Source organism: Leuresthes tenuis, unplaced genomic scaffold (genome assembly GCF_036924035.1).
Source record: "Leuresthes tenuis unplaced genomic scaffold, fLeuTen1.0.hap1 SCAF_4, whole genome shotgun sequence".
NCBI lineage: Eukaryota > Metazoa > Chordata > Actinopteri > Atheriniformes > Atherinopsidae > Leuresthes > Leuresthes tenuis.
This window is the reverse complement of record NW_027325358.1, coordinates 38842447-38861973: the sequence shown is the minus strand read 5'-3', so window position 1 is coordinate 38861973 and position 19527 is coordinate 38842447. Positions and strand designations below refer to the sequence as shown.

At 40.6% G+C, this 19527-nt stretch overlaps 1 protein-coding gene across 2 annotated transcripts; it reads right to left on the bottom strand.

Moving 5' to 3' along the window:
• Positions 1-637: 637 nt before the first annotated feature.
• LOC140304876 (uncharacterized) lies at positions 638-19517 on the bottom strand. 2 transcript variants are annotated; one of them, XM_072383683.1, is made up of 6 exons: positions 19370-19517; positions 10526-10604; positions 10312-10422; positions 1871-1927; positions 1131-1301; positions 638-934 (listed from the first exon to the last, which is right to left on the bottom strand). In XM_072383683.1, exons 2-6 carry the CDS (start codon positions 10598-10600, stop codon positions 827-829), a joined length of 522 nt encoding a protein of 173 aa, XP_072239784.1. In that variant the 5' UTR covers positions 10601-10604; positions 19370-19517; the 3' UTR covers positions 638-826. The 2 variants fall into 2 exon arrangements, with proteins under 2 accessions (XP_072239784.1, XP_072239783.1); XM_072383682.1 differs by lacking the exon at positions 19370-19517 and adding an exon at positions 17275-17293 and having other exon boundaries at positions 10526-10610.
• Positions 19518-19527: the final 10 nt, after the last annotated feature.

The following is a 19527-nucleotide window of genomic DNA, read 5'->3' as shown; positions in this document are numbered from 1 at the left end:
TAGCTGCCTTCAAATAGCCCAAGGTGTACTGAAAACAATGACAAGTAAGTGAACTACAGCAGCAGTACACTCAAAACTGTGGCTGAGATCTCAGAGTGTTCATCCTGATGGAAAGAGGCTCACTGTATTAAACAGAGAGGGGTAGTGAGCTGGGTCTGTTCCTGCTGTCAAATAAGCTCAGTTCTTTGGTTTATAGATTCCACAACATGCTGGAAATTGTGACACTGCTGCTGGCTGACACATCATTACAGTGACTGCACACTCCTGCTGCAGAGCTCCAGTGTTCTCTGGACTCAGGGTGTAAGTCTGCCATCTTCAGCCTCACCAGGAATGAATGTTGGAGAGTCTGACTTCAGTCGCTAGCTGGCAGGAGTGAGACCAGATGTTTTCCATCCATCTTGAGGTTGGAGTATGCTCTGACATCTCTCATCAATGTGGCCTTTCTTCCTGCCAGAGGAAGATTTGGGGGAAATCCTCTAATCTGAGCTGTCTGCAGGATCACAGCTCAGTGAGCCTGCACCACTGCCACGGGACTGATGGACAGGTCGCTGCCTGAATAAGAAGCTTAATAGGTGTTCTTTATCAACGTCAGTAAGTGAACATAATTATAACTTACTATGGGACTATTTAATTCTTGCTGTTTAAGAATTTATTTTCTGTTGGTGTTCTTCATGATGTGAGGACACATTTGTCTTAGAAACCTCCAGTTCATATGAATATCAGTCATTACAGTCATGACATCTGCTAAAACCAAAATCTGCAAGAATTATATCTTTACATTTGATTTTCATTGATACAGAGGTTATGTGTCGTGTGTGTGTGAGCATTAGTCTGTTTTAAGTGTTTTGATAGCAGAGACTGAGAGGAGGCAGTGCATGATCACAGCTCCAATGTCATAGAGCAGCAGCAGCAGAACGATACTCCAGTAATAAGCCTGCAAGAAACAAGAGAACACACACTGTGGTGATTACAGGGCCACCATCAACATTATTCTTAGCATTTTCATTATTTACTTATGTTGATAGGGAGAAGTGTACATACATATATTTTTATTTGGGAAAGGGGAAGAAAAGGGAAAATAACAGAAAACCAGAGATAGGAAAGGAAAGAAACCATTTTATGACACTGACCGTCAGATTCTCTAGGGGACAGTGGGAATTTGAACGGTGGTAGTAGAAGTCCTCAGAAAGAGGCGGACACAGCACTTCCTTGTGTTGGGTGCTGAGCGTGTAGCAGTACAGGCAGAGCGCGAGCAGCGCCCCCAGCAGACCGAGCAGGTTACTGCAGGCACAGCCACAGAGCTGTGGATAGTCCACAATTACATTCAGAAGTCACAAAATTAGCAAAATAAGGTCTACCTGGGTGTAAACTAAGTGTCACTTGATCTACAGAGCTGTTCTGTAAGGCACCACAGTCTGCAACAGCACTAATCACGAGGTACCATTTTCAAAAACATCAGATACTATGAAAATGCCACAGAGCTCCATTTAATCCATCATCACAAAATGGAAAGAATTTGGTACCACAACAAAACTGCCCAAAGAAGACTGTCCACCAAAAACTCACAGACCGGGCAAGGAGGGCATTAATCAGGGAGGCAGCCAGAGTTATTACAAATTATTTACATTTTCAATTGTAATGTAAAAAAAAGGTGGGGTGAATACTCTTGCAGGCCTACTGTAACTATGACTCTTTTCGTTTACATGGAATAATGTCTGACTTTCAGAAAGTGTGACATACAAGACATTCAACACTTAAAAGTCTTTCAGACTACATGTTTGCTGTTCAGAAAATAATGTAGCTAGAAAGCCTGTCTGACCTGATGGTTCCACTTTGTTTTAGCTCTCACAGATTCACTTTTCTAACTCACCAGCAGTCTGTTTGGATTCCTCTCATTGGCCATTGTAAAGGATCCTCCTGCAATAATCTGCAATAAATAAAAATCAGATTCATATAATTTCATTTCATTTTTCAAGCTACTGGGTTCCACTTTATATGACTTTATAAGTCAGTTATAATATTAATAACAAGTTACCATTGTCATTTACTTGGCATGTCAGTGGTAAAAATGTAGCCTTTCCATCCTATTAAAATGGATTTTTTTTAATCGTATGGATCATGGTATCTCTGTAGACATTCAGGAAAATAAGGAGGCATGATACACAATGCAAAAGGCATCTATCAGAGCTGCTTTGAATAGCTTACAAAAATGATCAGACCAATATCAATCAGCTGAAAGTCTGATTTAAGTCTGAATGAAAGCCCCATACGGAACAATTCTGATTCCCAAATAAAAAGAGAACCACAAAAGTTTTCATCATGCTCCCCAAACATATCCTCTCTAACCCCTTCCTAAATTCTTTATTTAGACTAAAATCAACATTCAACCATGTAAGCTAAACTGTCCTTCCTAAACATCAGAAGTGATCAATATCACTACTGACAAAAATCTATCAGAACATTCCTGTGTCCAACCTAAAAATACCATTCCCCTCAAACCAGACAGCAAGTGCTATCTGCTTCTCTGCCAATTTTTGTGGTCTCAGATCACACAGCGTAATGCTAAAATCTAAAGCCTGCCTTTGAGCCCAAACACTATTCAGTGGGTGTAGTATACTTGGGTTTGGGGCATTCTGTCACCCTGGTTTTTCCTCTCCTGAACACCATCATAAGCCTCTGTTCAGGAGGTTGGATCAGGTTTTTGTTTCATGGGCCAAACACTGTGTCAGCCACCACATTAGTAAACAAGATTGATGCACGGTGATGTGGTGGTCAGCACCATCGCCTCACAGTGAGAGGGTTCCAGATTCAACTCCCGTCCGGGGCCTTTCTGTGTGGAGTCTGCATGTTCTCCCCGTGTATGCGTGGGTTCTCTCCAGATACTCCGGCTTCCTCCCACGGTCTAAAAACATCCATGTTAGGTTAATTGGTGACTCTAAAATTGTCCTTAGTAGTGTGTGATTGTTTGTCTGTGATTGTGGCCTTGTGATGGACTGGCGACCTGTCCAGGGTGTACCCTGCCTCCTGCCTGATGACCGCTGGGATAGGCTCCAGCCCCCCTGTGACCCAACTGATGGATTAAGTGGGTATAGAAAATGGATGAAATCAGCATTCGATTCAGTTTTATTTATATAGCCCCAAATTACAACAAATGTCATCTCAAGGCACTTAAATAATATATTCCAATTCAATTATTCAATTCATTGTAATCATTCAGCATCTTTTTCTGGGATGACGTTAATGATCTACAACCCCAGTTCCAAAACCTGGTTTGGGTAGGGGGAAGAAATAGAGAAACAACTAGACACACTCACTCCTAGGGACAACTTAGAGTCACCAGTTAACCCGACATGGATGTTTTTGGATGGTGGAATTAGGAAGCCAGAGTACCCGGAGAGAACCCACACATACACGGGGAGAACATGCAAACTCTACACAGAAACCAGTCGGGCTCAGAACCAGTAAAACCCTCTGCTGTGAGGCACTTGTGCTGACCACCACATCACTGTGCAATCCTTCTTTAAATTTCTCTATCATAAATACTGCTTGCGTATCTGCCCTTTACACAAGATATTTCTAAGGAGAATGGCCTCAGAGGAAACTCCTGGAAAAGGCTACACTGATGTGAGACTGGATGGAGGACATAGTCTAAATGCCAAGGGTTTTTTAAAGAAAGAATATTGTCATACAGCCAGTCAGCTAGCAATGCAAATCAACCAGTCAGAGCAGCAGACAGAAAGCATCAGTCCAATAAACGATCCAAAAAAGTGCAAAATCAAAGGTTCAGAACACTGTAACAAACCAGAGACAAACAGCAATCAAAACCTAGACTGACTGAAATACAAACTTCTTGAAACATAAAACACCAAGGAGTGAAAACACTGAGGTGAGTGATGATTACCTGAAAACAGCTGTGAGGTAATCAATCAAACATAAATCAACTGTGAAGCAAACACAAAAAGCACACAAGCTGAAATGTGTAAGGGGAAGAGAATCTGCTTCCTGTCACCAGTGAGGGGCGCTCTATAACAAAAAGCTTCCACTGACTGATGAAGAGACAGAGCAACACACACACAACTCTCCACATTTCACTTCTCTTACTGCTGTGTTTTGGCTCTGTTTTACCCACACACATAGTGTGATGTGTTTGAAACCAGCAATTGGACTCCGTAGTTTTCTCTGGACCCCTGCCAAATCTGACCAGTGATGACATGTTTAGCCGCATGTCCTCATTCAATCGCTGGTTGTCTAGATGGTGTCCAGCAAACAACGTGGGCTACATAGATAACTGAAAATCTTTCTGGAGAAAACCTGGTCTGATGAGGAGAGACGGCATCCATCCCACTTTGGAAGGAGCGGCTCTCATTTCTAGAAATATGGACGAATTTATTAGTCATCCAAAAACATGACATCCCAGGGTTGAGACCAGGATGCAGAGTTGTAGTTTTACACACTTCTCTGCGGCTTCCCACCTGATGCTGCCCCCCCCCTCAATCAAAAAACACAAAAGGAGCAAATCCTCTTGTGCAAAAAAAAATTAAAACAAAAACTTTAACTGAACAAAAACATCAAACTGTTAAATGTGGTTTGCTGAATATTAGATCTCTCCTTTCAAAGTCTCTGTTAGTGAATGATTTGATCTGTGATCATCATATTGATATATTTTGTCTTACAGAAACCTGGCTGCAGCAGGAGGATCATGTTAGCATTAATGAATCAACTCCCTCTGACTATTTAAATGTTCATGTTCCTCGAACCACAGGCAGAGGAGGAGGAGTGGCAGCTATCTTCAGATCAGGGTTACTAATCAGTCCTAGACCCAAGATTAGTGTTAATTCAATTCAGTTTTATTTATATAGCGCCAAATCACAACAATCTCAAGGCACTTAATAATATAGTCCAATTCATGCCAATTGGAATTGTAATCATAATCCAATGAAATCCAATTAATTAATTTCAAAATAATCCATTTCATTCATATAGAGCCAATACAAAAAATAATATCCTCGCTAAGGAAACCAACAGATTGCACTGAAACTTGTCTTCAGTCCAATCTCCCGTCCTGAGCCTGAGGGACTGTGGAAAGGAACGACTCCCTTTAACAGGAAGAAACCTCTGGCAGAACCAGAACCAGGAAGAAACCTCTGGCAGAACCAGACTCAGGAAGGGTGGCCATCCGCCTCAACCAGCTGGGGTTTGAGAAGACAGAAAAGAACAACAAGACCTTGTTGTTGTGTATCGTCCACCTGGCCCTTATTCTGCGTTTCTGTCTGAATTCTCAGAGTTTTTATCCCAGTTAGTGCTGAGTACAGATAAAGTCATTGTAGTGGGTGACTTTAATATTCATGTAGATGTTGAAAATGAAACAGCACTGTAAACATTAGTTACACATCTCTGCATAGTGAACTATATATATATATATATCTCTTCCTGCCTCAAACAAAAATTGGTCGACTCTTAAAAAAAAGTAGTTGACTGTGTAAATCGTCCCGACAAAGTGACATTGATTAACAGATTAGTCATGCGTGTCCCTAGTATTAACCAATCCACTTGGAGCTCGCAACTAGCTTGAGTGGAATTTGCACACAAAACCATGAACTCCAAAGCAAGCAGACTCTATTCTTTGAAGCAACCGTGGGTTAACAACCACCCTTGTTTCCTGCATTAGAAGGTGAACTATCTGTCCCTTCTATTCAGCATCACCTGCCATGTGTAGTAGGTGACGAGGAAGGAGGACCCAGGTGCAGACACAGACCGAGAGCCAGGAGGCAAAAATGAATTAAAAATATATATTTTAAATAAATAAAAAGGCACAGCAAAGCTGGAAATACATAAAAATAAAACAGGGAAAACAAAATCAAAACGCTGAGTAAAACTTGAATTGACTAAACTAACCAGAATAGAAACAAGAAACTAGGAACAGCACAAGACATTATAACGGTGAGGATCTGGCAAAGAGTGAATGAAACCAGGAGTTTATATACAGCGGAGGGTGATTGGTGAGTGAAGACAGCTGAGGGGAATAACACAGGTAAAGGGAGTGGAGCTGATGACCGGACTGAAAAGACACTGAGGAAACAAGTGAGGAAGCGAACAGAACTGAGACAAGAGAGAAAAAAACATAACAACAAGAAACAGAACAGAAATACACAACATCGAAAAACAAAAACCAAGATAAAAAAAGATTCCAAAAAGACATTGATCATGACATCACCCGCTCAATCTGTCCCTCTGAGGACTAAGGTGTAGAGCAAACATCTGGCGGACCGACATAGAATCCTAGCATCAAACTACATCCAAGGTCTGGATGTAGGTCTGAAACTGAATCCAAAAAACTGCCCCCGCATTGCATTGGCTCGTTTGAAGTTGACTCTCTAATCAACCCTGTATCTGTCCATCTCTAGTTACCAAGAAACCTGTAGATTCTGTCACGATCATGCTTGCCCGTGTTTTTCTGCTGTGGTTTCTGAGTCTCAGGTTTTCAGGAAGTCCGGGGCAGAGTTTGGATTGCTACTGCTTTCACACCAGTTTTTCATCTGCCCTCATTGAGACACAGTCTTAAGGAGCTGCAGGAGCAACCAGTCTTTGCCAGACTGTCTCACTTCACCGGTGGTAATTTGGCCGGTTCCTGCGTTTACTCCAAACTGTTCTTTCCAGTGCTTACCTCGCCTTCCTGTGTTCCTCAGTAACCGATCCCATTGTCATTTTCCTCACTCTGGATTCCTATGCTAAGGACTTAAGCTTAATTTATAGTCTTCAGAATGTCAACGACATCAACGTGACATCGTCATTGAGCATTCGAAGTTCTGCGTCGAGGGAACACGTTGCTCTGCAATTCACCATGCTGGTAGGGGGGTGTGGCTGTATGTTTGTGTGGTTTCAGGGGTTATGGCCGAATCCTTGCTTCTTCTTCCGGTTACAGTCTTGGGTCCTTTTTCTAAGTTGACTAAGCACCTAGCCATGACAGATTCGCAATGTCTTTCATGTGTCTCAGCTAAAAACTGTCTAGTCCAGACCTCTGTACATGAGTCCATCCTAGCTCTTTGATATGACAAAGAAAGTAATCAGTCAGAAAAAGCTGGCTCCTTGATTTAATTCACAGCTGCTGCCGTCAGATAATTTACATAGAAATAATCTGTTTGAAGAGTTTCAGTCAGGATTCAGAGTGCATCATACCACATAGTTTCAATATCTATCTATCTATCTATCTATCTATCTATCTATCTATCTATCTATCTATCTATCTATCTATCTATCTATCTATCTATCCATCCATCCATCCATCCATCCATCCATCCATCCACTGGTGAAAGTTACCAATGAGCTCCTATTAGCCTCTGGTAGTGGACTTACCATTAGGTAACATTAAAGTCGTTGTCTTTGGACCTGAGCATTTCAGGGAGAAATTGTCTCGCTATATGGTTAATTTATATAGTATTTCTTTGGCTTTTAGAACTACAGTGAGGAACGGAGTTATTTTTGACCAGGCTCTGTCCTTTGACTTGACAAAGTTGACAAAGACTTGTCAAACAAGTCAAGTCAATATTGTAAACTTCTGCGTATGCAGAAAAAGATATTGCAGCGTCCTAAGTGGACAGGAGGCCTTTCCCTTCCTAATCTTTTATACTACTACTGGGCGGCTAACATTCATAAGCTTTTGCACTGGAACGACAAAACCCATGACTAACCAGCCTGACTGAGTCCATATGGACCTTTCTTCATCCCAGGTCTCACTGCAGTCATGGGTCTGCTCTCTGCGTCCTGTGTCAGTCACCGATGTTAGCATCAATCTAGTGGTCAATCAGTTCTCTTAATTTCCCAAATCTCTTTTTATGATAAATTCAAATCAGGGAAGGAATATCTCTCTCATTTCTAATACAATGAACGAAGTCATTTCAGTTTTCCCACAACAAACAAGAAGCTTGTGGGAACAAGATCTAAGGCTCAGTAAGTCCCAGTGGGACAATGTTCTTGCTTTAGACCACAATTCCTCTATCTGTGCCTGTCACGGGTTGATTCAAAGCAAACTTATACATAGGACTTATTACACTAACCATAGGCTGTCCAAAATCTATCTCAATGTTGCTGACACCTGCAATAGATGCAACCAATCCCCTGCCAATCCTCTACACATTTGGTCGTTTATCTTTATATACTTTTGGTCTAAAACACTTGATTCTCTTCAAATGGCCAATCACTTTGTGGCCAACTCCCACCCACCTAACAGCTGAGGCACGACACTCTATGGCATTTTGCACACTGCTGGCCAGACGCTTAATTTAGTGGAACAGAAGCACATCTTGCCCCCATCCTATAATCGATGGCTGAAGGAGGTTTTGTACAATTTAAAGTTGGAGAGGCTAAGGTTTTCCCTGAAAGGCTCTTTAAAGAACTTTGACAAAAACTAGGAACCCCCTGCTGTCCATCATAGATTCACTAGACATAACACCGGATGAGTCCAATATCTGAAGTTTGCTGATTTATCACTAGATCTTACGCTCCAAAATGCCAGATTCTCTCTCAGTCTTCCTTTTACCTAGAGACAGGTTGGGTGGAAGGTGTTCTATAGGGGTCAGGGGTGGGGTTGGGCAGCTGGGGTTTGTTTTGCAAAATGTAAAATTGAAAACAATGTGAGTATTGTTTAACAATCCGCCCTTGACCTGAAGTTGTGGAAACTTTGTAATTTTGTTCTTTTAACACTCAAAAAATTAGAATAAAAGAAAAAGAAAAAAGTTTTGGTTGAAGTTGATGATATCATGCTCTGAACTGGAGGACTCAATGCACAACTCTGACAGAACAGATTTCCAAAATCAGTATCGGTTTAATAATTTCAAGGTTTGGTACACAGGTAAGCAAGAATAGACAAAGCAAAGGTACAAAATCGTCTGGCAAAATCTTTGGTCGTAAACATGCAAAGAGGTCAAAAACGGGAAAACTAGACCTGGTATTAATGCTTGAACGACTGACAAATGACAAGACGAACACCCAACAAACAAGAGAAAGACTGGGGTATAAATACACTAAACAGAGGGAAAGACAATGATGCACAGGTGAAAACAATTAGGATGAAGACAATAACATTGTGACAGGAAGTGACTACAAAAATAAAGCCAGAACAAAGAATACACACATAGACCTGGCTTGACAGATGAGGTGATACTGCTTGTCCTTGAACACACCAAATAGATCCCTCCTCACCCCAGGACACATTATCACACACCATCCTCATGCACTGACTATGTTTGAAAAATAACAAAACACAAAACAAGCAAGCAAAATAATTGCTTATATATATATATATATATATATATATATATATATATATATATATATATATATATATATAGATATATATATATATATATATATATATATATATATATATATATATATATATATCTATATAGGCTATATCTTTGAAGTGGCCTGAGATGACATTTGTTGTTGGCATTTCGCACTATATAAATAAAACGGTGGTGTGGTGGTTAGTAACGTCACCTCACAGCAACAGGGTTCTAAGTTCGATCCCTGCCTGGGGCTTTTCTGTGTGGAGTTTGCATGTTCTCCCCGTGTATGCGTGGGTTCTCTCCTGGTTCTCCAGGTACTCTGGCTTCCACCATCCAAAAACATGCATGGTAGGTTAATTGGTGACTCTAAATTGTCCATAGGAGTGAGTGTGAGCGTGAATGGTCGTTTGTCTCTATGTGGCCCTGTGATGGACTGGCGACCTGTCCAGGGTGTACCCTGCCTTTTGCCCGATGACTGCTGGGATAGGCTCCAGCCCACCCGCTACCTGACCACGGATTGACGTTATAGAAAATGGATGGATGAATTGAATTGAATAGTGGCAGGAGTTTGCATGTTCTCACTGGGTACTCCTGGCTTCCTCCCACCACCTAAAAACATGCATTTAAGGTTAACTGGTGACTCTAAATTGTCCTTTGGAGTGAGTGTGAGCGTGAGTGGTTGTTTGTCTCGTTTGTCTCTGTGTGGCCCAGTGATGGATTGGCTACCTGTCCAGGGTATACCCTGCCTCTCACCCGGTGACGACTGGGACAGACTCTTGAACCCCGCGACCCTAGATTAAGCGGGTATAGAAAATGGATGGACGGATGGATGAATAGTGGCATGAGTGCAAGCAGTCTGCTGGAGCTTGAGCTATTCCACTTTTGTCACCACAGACCCTTTTAAATATTTTTCTTCATCACTTACAAAAGCTTTCTCTCAGCTGTGCAAAGTAAAATAAAAAAACGTTTCTATTTAAAGTTGAAGTTGAAACTTGTGATAGAAACATTCTGATAAGGTACATACCAGAATTCCTAAGACAAGTGGCAGTATGAAGAGTTTTGGCAGACTTTGTTCTGTATAAGCCAGCGAGGCTGACAGCAGTACCTGGAACAGTCCCAACAGGATGGTCACCACCTGCACAGACACACAGATGCATCCACAACCACTTAATACTAATTCATGGGAGGTTACAGGTTAAATTCAAGTAAAGTACTCCAGTTGAGTGGCCCCCTCTTACCGCAGCACTTTCAGGATCAAACCAGTTGGAGAGACGATGTAACCTGGGCTCCACTGCTGCCCCCTCAGAAGCCATGTTCCTTAAAAACAGGAAACCAAAAGGAGATCCCACAGCACACTATTTATCATTTATTTGTGAAAAACAGAGGTTGGGTTACACTGATAGGATACAAATAACTTGCAATGGTTCTAAGGCCTTAGGAACATCTGTAACTATTAACACGTCAATGCTGACATCTATCTATGGTAAATGAACACTATTCAAATTAGCCCATGCCTGTAGAGCCTGTTGTCTTGGGATATTGCCTTTATGGACAGGCATGTGTTGTTGTGTGTAAGTCTTGGGCATTCAGAAGAAGTTCTGTTCTTTCAAGCCAGCCACTTCTAAGCCTGTTACAATATGGCTACATACAACTTTCTCTTCCCCCATGGTTCTTCAGATTATACAAGTTCTCCCCCCTTTTAAGGCCATATTTGTGCATTAAGCCTGTGCAACATACTACAGTACTTCAGTAGAAATAATCTTGTTACTTTTTCTTGCCTTAACTTGCACAGGAACTGTAGGAAATTTGCAGTCATGATCTCCAGCCCAAGTTAGACCAATAGACACCAGAGAACTGTCAAATGTTATGTTTGATTTCTCCACTATTTGGCCTGAGTTGTTTGCTTTCTCATTTTGAGGAATGTGCAGTATAGTCGGATGTTTGAGACCACTTTTTTTTTTTTTACAGGAAATCCATTTCTTACAGTCCTTACTGATGTGCCCAATACACAAACAGCCAAAATAGACTCATTCTCATTCTCCTTTAACTAAGTAGAGAACTAACCTCTTTGTGGGCCCTCTCTTCCAACTGTTGACATAACTGAACATATTCCTTCCCTTTACTTGCATTTCGAGTTTTCTTTTCCACAGGGGATACAGCAGTTGCAAAACTCGTTCCCTTTAATCCAGAGTAACACTGTGATTTCTGTTTGCTCACACCTTTACTTATCAATGGAGCATCCTGAATGTCACCAAACACCAGGTCAGCCAAAAGCCTCAATCACCTTTCAATGAAATCAACAATGTTTATAAATTTTACTCTCTGGTTTCTTCTCTCTGGCATGCTACAGTCCTTCACTTGTCTCTGAGTTTGTAAGTTTGAATTTCTTGATTGCTGTGAACGTATTCGCTGGCATGTCCAACTTATTCTTCCATTACAATTGAACATCCTCTTAGAAAAAGACTATAATCCTGAAGCCCTGTCACATCTTTGGATTTAATGAGAGGCCATGAGAGAGCTCTTTCCATATATGCATGTGCAACTTTCTGTTCATTTCCAAATTGCTCTTGTAATAACATTTTTGCTTTAACACACCCTCTCTGAGGGTTGAGATGGTGACAACTTTGAACGCGCCTTTTTGGATGACCACTGATATATTGTTTATTGAGATAATAGAGTCGATCACTAAAACTCTCAGTATTGCTCTTAACTCCATTTTCAAAAGCCTTCAGAAATGCACGATATTCCAATGGATTTCCATAGAAGATTGGAATCTCTCTTTTTTGCAAAAAAGCAAGACGTTGTTGTTGCTGTATCAAAAGTGTGGTTACTTCATTCTGTCTCATATTGTCCAACATATTATTTTGAGTCTTGTCTTCAGGTCCAACTTTCATATTCAAGAACTTCCACTTTGGCCTGTATTTTCTCAAGCATTCCCATGAAACACATGTTGTAAGGCACATAATCTTTAAAAGACAGAGGATCAGGGTGTGGGAACTGGGGAACCATTTTTTCCTTAAATTGTACTGCTGTTTTACAATAATTCTTTCCCAGTTCCTTTTTTTTCATTAACATTTGCGGAACAAATGATTCATCATAAGGAGAGAGAGAATGTTCCTTAAATTCCCCTTTTTCCACATAAGAGTTCATTCCATCTGAAACCTTTGTTATGGATTCCTTTCCACTTGAGGAACTGTGTGATCTTAACACAACTAGTTTGGCCATATGAACAACAATTTCCTCATCAAGTTGAAACTGTTCCTTTCTTATCCTCAGTTGTTGCTCTTCCTTTTCCAGTTGGTATTTTTCCTTTAATCATTTCTGCCTTGCCATTAAAGCTGCCAAGTCAGCCTCAGCCTTAAGATGAGCAGATGCAGTTGAAGAAGCTGAAGACTTACTTCCATTAACAGAACTTTCTATTCCGATTAATCGACTTTCCACATTTGACACACTATCACTATGCTTTACATCATCTTGCAGCTTGTCCTCTGTGGATGCAGCCTTTGTTAGCATTTGCGGTTCAGCTGGTATTGCAGAATAAATTATTTTTTCCAGCTGACCAGAAATATGACTTTGGAACAAATCTTTAGATCCACTCAAACCCTGTTCAACAACTCGTTTAAATGTATTGGTATCCACAATGCTGGCAAACCATTCATTCGGCTGGATGATTTACCGATACCGAAAGTTACGACTATAACCGAATTAATTTTGCCCATGTCAGTATATTCGGTGTTTAAAAAAAAGAAGAAAAGAAAAGTGTTTTTCGTCTTTTGACTGTGTGTGTAGGTAGGCTGCGTTCATGTCCCTTTAAGTCATACTTTATGCTTTAATGTCACTTCTATGACATAGCTACGATGTCGACGTTGGACCCCTCCGCCGTAGCCTGACGTGCACCTCCAAAAAATTCTAACAACACGTTGCGTAGACGCGGGCCGTGAGGGCTGTGATTGGTCCGTTCAGAACGTAATTTCCGGCAGTTGCCTTTTCTGGTCTTAATGGCTGTATACGACGAAGAATCTCGTTGACATTCGAAATTATCGAAAGTGCATTTGTTCATCCAGGTTGTAAATTCACATCAGAGCAAGAAAATAGTTTCATTCACAACAGGAAGCATTGTGCACACGCTCATGTCATTGCGTTTGGTTCTTCTTTTCAACACATAGTAAGAGCCTTTGGTGGTCAACAGACATCAGATGGGTTTTTAAAGAAGCCGCCTCCTTTTATTCATGACCAGCTTCATGGATATTTTCACAGGCAGGCTTACCGGAAGGCGGGTAATGTTCACTTGTCAGCGACTCTGAGCTGTTGATCAACAACAGCGTCTTCCCCGTCTTGTGTCCACTGATTCCTTTGATTCATCCTTCCAATAATCCTTAGTGTTTTGCGTCTTGATGCTCTTCCTGATGGCCTTATCAAACCATTTCTGTTGACAAATGTGACTTAAGCAAACCAAGCTAAAGTCCCTGAGAGGATGAAGCTGGGTCTTTACTTTATCTGACGTGCTGCTAGAAATAATCGCTGAGCCCCCAATATGTCCAGATAAGAAAACATAGTCACAGTGATTTTAAACACTAGAGGTGGCGGTCAACAGAAAATACTGTGACTCGCTCACCTCTCTGTAAGACGCCTGCTCGCAAATGAACAGGTGTTTAAATGAACCAATACAAACCCATGACAATATACCTTATTCCAAATATCATCATAATCATAATCCAGACAAAAATATACATTCAACAACTAACATCCACATACTGCAATGAAATTAACTTCATTCATGGCTGCTACAAACAGTATTCATTTCACAGTCTTTATGTGTGTCCAAAGGAAACTGCTGTGTGTCACACTATGAGTAGAATCTCAGTCTGGACACAAACAGAACCAAAACCTAACTTGAAGCTCTTGAGCCGCTCATATATCTAATTCAGTGCCTGGTTTACTCTGATTTCTGTTTTTTCTTCACTCAAGAACAGTTTATTCGGTGCACTGCAAGGCAGGACTTCACGGGCACTAAGATGCACATGCATGCATTAACAGTGTTATTAAACTATAACATCTGTAGTAAACCATAATCAGTCAGCAAGGGAAGCAGACTGCATCAATATACCCAGAGAACAAAAGAGACAGGCCACATAATTATGTGATGCATAACTGGACATGGCAAAGGAAAGCGGAACGCCAGTAAAATGAAGTTGCGTGTGTGGTAAAAGTGCAGTCATGTGTGTTTCTGCTTTCTGGAAATCTGTCTGAGCAGCAACACAGAGACTGAGGAACACAGAACACAATGAGGTAGTGAAAGGGAGAGAAAAAAGGAACTGAGAGTGTGCAAGTTCATCAAAACCACATGTCGCAATCCTCTTAGGAGAGACAGGAATGCTGCAGGATGAGAAGCAGATGTGGTGAGAGGGTGAAGAGAGAAGTAGGAGGGGGCAGGGAGAAGAGGAAAACAGAGAGACATGGTGGTGATGGAGGAAGGCCCCACAGAAGACATTTTGTTCTATACTAATCTACAAATAGCCACTAAACTGTTGGTTTATATGATACAGTCATGTAGAAATGAAAGTCCACCCTTTTCTGTTCAAAGGCTGTGAAAGAATGTAACAAAAATCATCTGTTCCTCAGCAGGTGTTAAAATTAAATAAACCCAGCCTCACATGACATTTTACTCTGTGTTATTTTTTATTGAACAAAAACTGAGACAAAACACAGAAGCAGCGTGTGAAAAACTAAGTGAACCCTTACTGCTTCCATAGGAGTTAAGAGGGTAAGTAGCAGCCAGGTGCTGCTGATCAATGCTCTGATTAACTGCTCGTCAGTCAGACTGAGCACCTCTATTAAAGCAGAAGTTTTATAGATAGATAGATAGATAGATAGATAGATAGATAGATAGATAGATAGATAGATAGATAGATAGATAGATAGATAGATAGATAGATAGATAGATAGATAGATAGATAGATCGATCGATCGATCGATCGATCTAAAGTCTTGCAAAGTCCTCCCCCCAAAGGTTCAATGGCGGATCCAACACCATGCTCGTATGTGTGAAACAACTGCATGAGATGCATGTTCCAGACCAACATCAGACTACAGTTTTTTCTCTACTGACTTATACTCAGATTTCTTGGTTAGAGTTAGAAATCAAATCTGTTTGACTAGTGTTCAAATATGTTTTTTTTTATAGTGATGGATTAAATTTTCGTGAATGCAATTTTGCTGGTTGTCTTGGTTACAGGTAAACACAACACCTTACAATGCATGTTTGTCTAGTGTGAATGACACCCAACGTCCTGGTTGGGTGTCATTTGGTTCGAGATAGAAATAAAAAACTACTTGATTAGAATTAAAAAACAATCATGGTTGCAGCTGAAATACATTCTTTTTACAATGTGACTGTCACCTTCAAGGATACCATTTTACACTTTATGAGTAGCCACTCTCATGACCACTAGAGGTTGCATATTTATAATTATAGTTTGTTTCTGGCAAATAAACAAATGACCCATGTGGTCGTATTTAGGACTGAGACACACCTTTAAGCAAACAGAGAGTACTTTAAGACAGAGGCTACAGAAGCTATGTACTGCCAATAAAAAGCTTCCAAGGCAGCAAACCTTCACCTGAGCAATAGTTTACATCAGTGCAAATTAGAAGTTTAACTTACAGCCATAACAGGCGTTGATTATTTAATTAACAAGTTAATTAAATAATCCAGAGGCAGAACATGCTCTCTGCACTTGCACTACCAGCAATAATAGTCTGCACTGCAACACTGCATTAGCTGGTTGGCTGCAGATGCTAAGATGATGTGGGTTGAAAACCTTAATACTAACAGTCTGCAAGATATCTAATTTCTTCCTGTAAATATGAATAAAACTACACTGCAGTTACAATATCAAGACTAGTAATGGATGAAAAATGGAGTATGGCCTGGTTAACTTGTAGTCTTCATGGGCTGCTTTTCAGTTTTTATTTTATTCCTGTTCTGTAGTCTGAAAACAGAAGCTGACAAATAAAAATGAGGACAGAATTTGTTGAATTTGTCTGGAATACAGTATATCTATTCTCACACTTGAAAACCAGTAAAGGCAATGTCAGCACAATGAATCAGGATTTTCATTGGAATTTCCTGTTCAAAGATGTGTTTTATAGTAGGTGTCTATCTATAGGAGGTATATTCTCAACCCCAAAACCCACATTACAGTCCTTGAGCAGACAATTTAATCCAACGTGACAAATAAGTCAATTTGATATTCAGTATCTTGGAACTAGGAACTGAAGAAATTTAGGCAACCTTTTAATTGTTTAAGTACAGCGGCTCTACCTGAGCTTGAGTCGTGTCCTCTGAGAGCACATATGAACAAATGTGCACTATGGACCAGTGAGTGTGAAGCAAAGTAAAAGCAAGTGTAAAGCAGTAACTGTTGTCAGCCTGTTCGACATAAATTCTCCAGAAGTTTACCTACTCTGCATATATATATATATATTTCACCTTCCTGGAATGCTGATGATAACACTCTGGATTTTTCCAATTCAACCTTGACAGTAGTTTTTAAATATATTATCTAGTTAAGAACTAAGAACATAGTGGTACAAAAACAAATTGCATAGATACTAAAACTTGAGCGAGGAATGAGTCACTTCCTAATAATTCAAAATGTATAGTCAGTAATAACAGTGAATCATAATGAAATAATTAGACTTTAGTTGATCATACCCATGCTGTCTTCATGAGTCAATCCAGATTATCAAACACTGTGCACTACCAAATGTGCCTCCATTACAGACATTAACTGTTGCTATTTTTATGAGAGCTCAGGTAAAGCACCATACCTCACCAACCCTCAAAGCTTTACAGTTAGTTTAGCTTCCCTTATACTTCTTAATCAGAGACCAAATCACTGCCAACGTAAAATGTATTCATTATACTCATGATAATGAATATATGATGCTGCCATGCTTCACTGTGGGGATGCTATTCTTGGGGGTGTGAGAGGTGTTGGGTTTGCACCAGACATTGAGTCTTATTTGATGGCTACAAAGTTCAGTATTGGTCTTATCTGACCAGAGGACCATCTTCCATTTCTTTGGGGAGTCTCCCACATGACTTTTTGGTGAAAAGCCGTGGCTTTTTTTCTGCCCACTCTTGCATAAAGCCCAGCTCTGTGGAGTGTACAGCTTATAATGGTCCAATGGACAGATACACAGTCTCCACTGTGGAGCTTTCCAGCTCCTTCAGGGTTACCTTTGGTCTCTGTGCTGTCTCCCTGATTAATGCCCTCCTTGGCAGGTCTGTGAGTTTTGGTGGACAGTCCTCTCTGGGCAGGTTTGTTGTGATACCAAATTCTGAGGTATATACTATATACCTTATTTTGCTAATTTTGTGACTTCTGAATGTAATTGACAGCACAATATATTATATAGAGGCTTTATAGCAAATAAGTGTTTGTTTTAATTTTACTTAATCAATTTGGACTATGTTTGTTTTTTGTTTTCTTTTACATAGAATCTTTAAAAAATCTAAATTTCAGGGAGGTTGAATACTTTCGTATGGCACTGTATACTTAAATGTTGCAAAATATTTGTTACATTACAGATGCAGACACCAAAACAATGTGATGAACAAGGTTTGAGGCAACTTCAAGAATGGGAGGACAAGGACTGACAAACCATTTCTATGACACTCATATACTCATACTGTATTTAATAAATTCCCCTTCATTTTAGAAACTATCATCATCAGATTGGATCCATATCAGACATTATCTGATCCGATTCGACTGTCAGTGTAACATCACACTTGCTCACAGCAGGAGACATGTAAAGACTTGGACATGGTCTGGTTCTGACGTTTGCCGAATTATGCTGCCGCTCTCTTTATCTTTTCCTTTGAGAGTTCAGGAGAGGACGGCTCCACACAGAAAAGAAGAGGGAATCACATGCACTGTGCCAGGTGTAACGTGTAACTGATCTTTCACGGTGATATGTATCATGCTGGACCCTCAGAGGCCGAGGTTAGTTACTGTTGAGATGAAATGGACTAATAAAGGTTTGATAAAACCACATAATGGGCTTGTGGCATTAGAGTGTAACTCTCTGGGATGGGTAGTAGCAGAGATAATTCCTCTAAGCTCATGCAGCTGTCAGAGGGGCACTCTGCAACATGACCCTCTTCACTTCAGTCAATAGAATGCGTCCATTATTTATTCGCAAACACCTTTTAATCTCAACAAGTAGACTCATGTGGTATCATCTTTTCAGCATTTGTCCAGGATCACCACATGAACATTAATTACAACATTATTTAGTTTCGAGGATACTTGAAGCCAGGAAGCGGCTCGAGGCTTCACTAGCAGTGTGCATGACTTTCAGCTGGCACTGTGCATGTGACTCTTTTCTTTGCTTTAGTGAGAGGCATCCCCGTCCTGAACCGTGAGAGTAAAAGAAAAGGTCAAGAAAGCTGCTGGGTGGTTCACATAACAACTGAAGCACCAAGTTCAGTCTGGGAAATGTCATTTTATTGGATGTACATAAGCCTAACATTATGCTGTGTTATTGGTTCTTATGAGACTAACATATCAGCAGCACACCATTAAACAAGTTCCTGTTGTGCAAAAGAATAGTCAGGATCTGTAAGTTGTTCTTGGCTTTCCACTGAGACCCATATTCTTAGAGTTTAGCTGTACTCAGTTAACAGCATCGTTTGTTCAGAGGCATCTCTGATGTAACAGGAAGCGTCACAGTGAATAGTGTGCATGTGCTGTGGCTGTGATGATTACTTATCCAGTAACACATCTTCAATACTACTTTGTAGGAGTCATCCAGATTTAACATTGAGGAAATGAGCTGAAAGATAACAGGGAACTCATGAAGCTTCAATTTACTCCGGGACACAGAGAGACGGAGCCTGAGGTCAGGAATCACCTGACCTGTTACAAAAACACTGGCTGCAGCTGTCTGTGGTGGTCTTCAGTGCATAAAGTTCCTGATTATTTCCTTATCAAGTGTAACCAAGTCAATAATACGAAGCTCATTAAACTAACAACAGCATCAACAGAGTCGTGAAGCTACAGGTTATTTACCTTAAAGTGTGAGGTGTCAGGAAGGCTTGTGTCCCACAGGCAGACGTCCTTCTGCCGAAACGTTCACGGTGAAAGATCCCGAACAGCGGATTGATGCGAGGAATGCTCGAAACCAACAGAGGAAGCGAAGGAGGAGCTCTGCTGGATTTCCTCCAGAG

Excerpts from the sequence above, each read along its gene's own strand:
- LOC140304876 (XM_072383683.1), bottom strand. The coding sequence starts at position 10,600 with ATGGCTTCTGAGGGGGCAGCAGTGGAGCCCAGGTTACATCGTCTCTCC. Across the intron at positions 1,928-10,311 it reads CACTTGTCTTAGGAATTCTG|ATTATTGCAGGAGGATCCTT; the intron begins GTATGTACCTTA and ends TATTTATTGCAG. Across the intron at positions 1,302-1,870 it reads GGAATCCAAACAGACTGCTG|CTCTGTGGCTGTGCCTGCAG; the intron begins GTGAGTTAGAAA and ends GACTATCCACAG.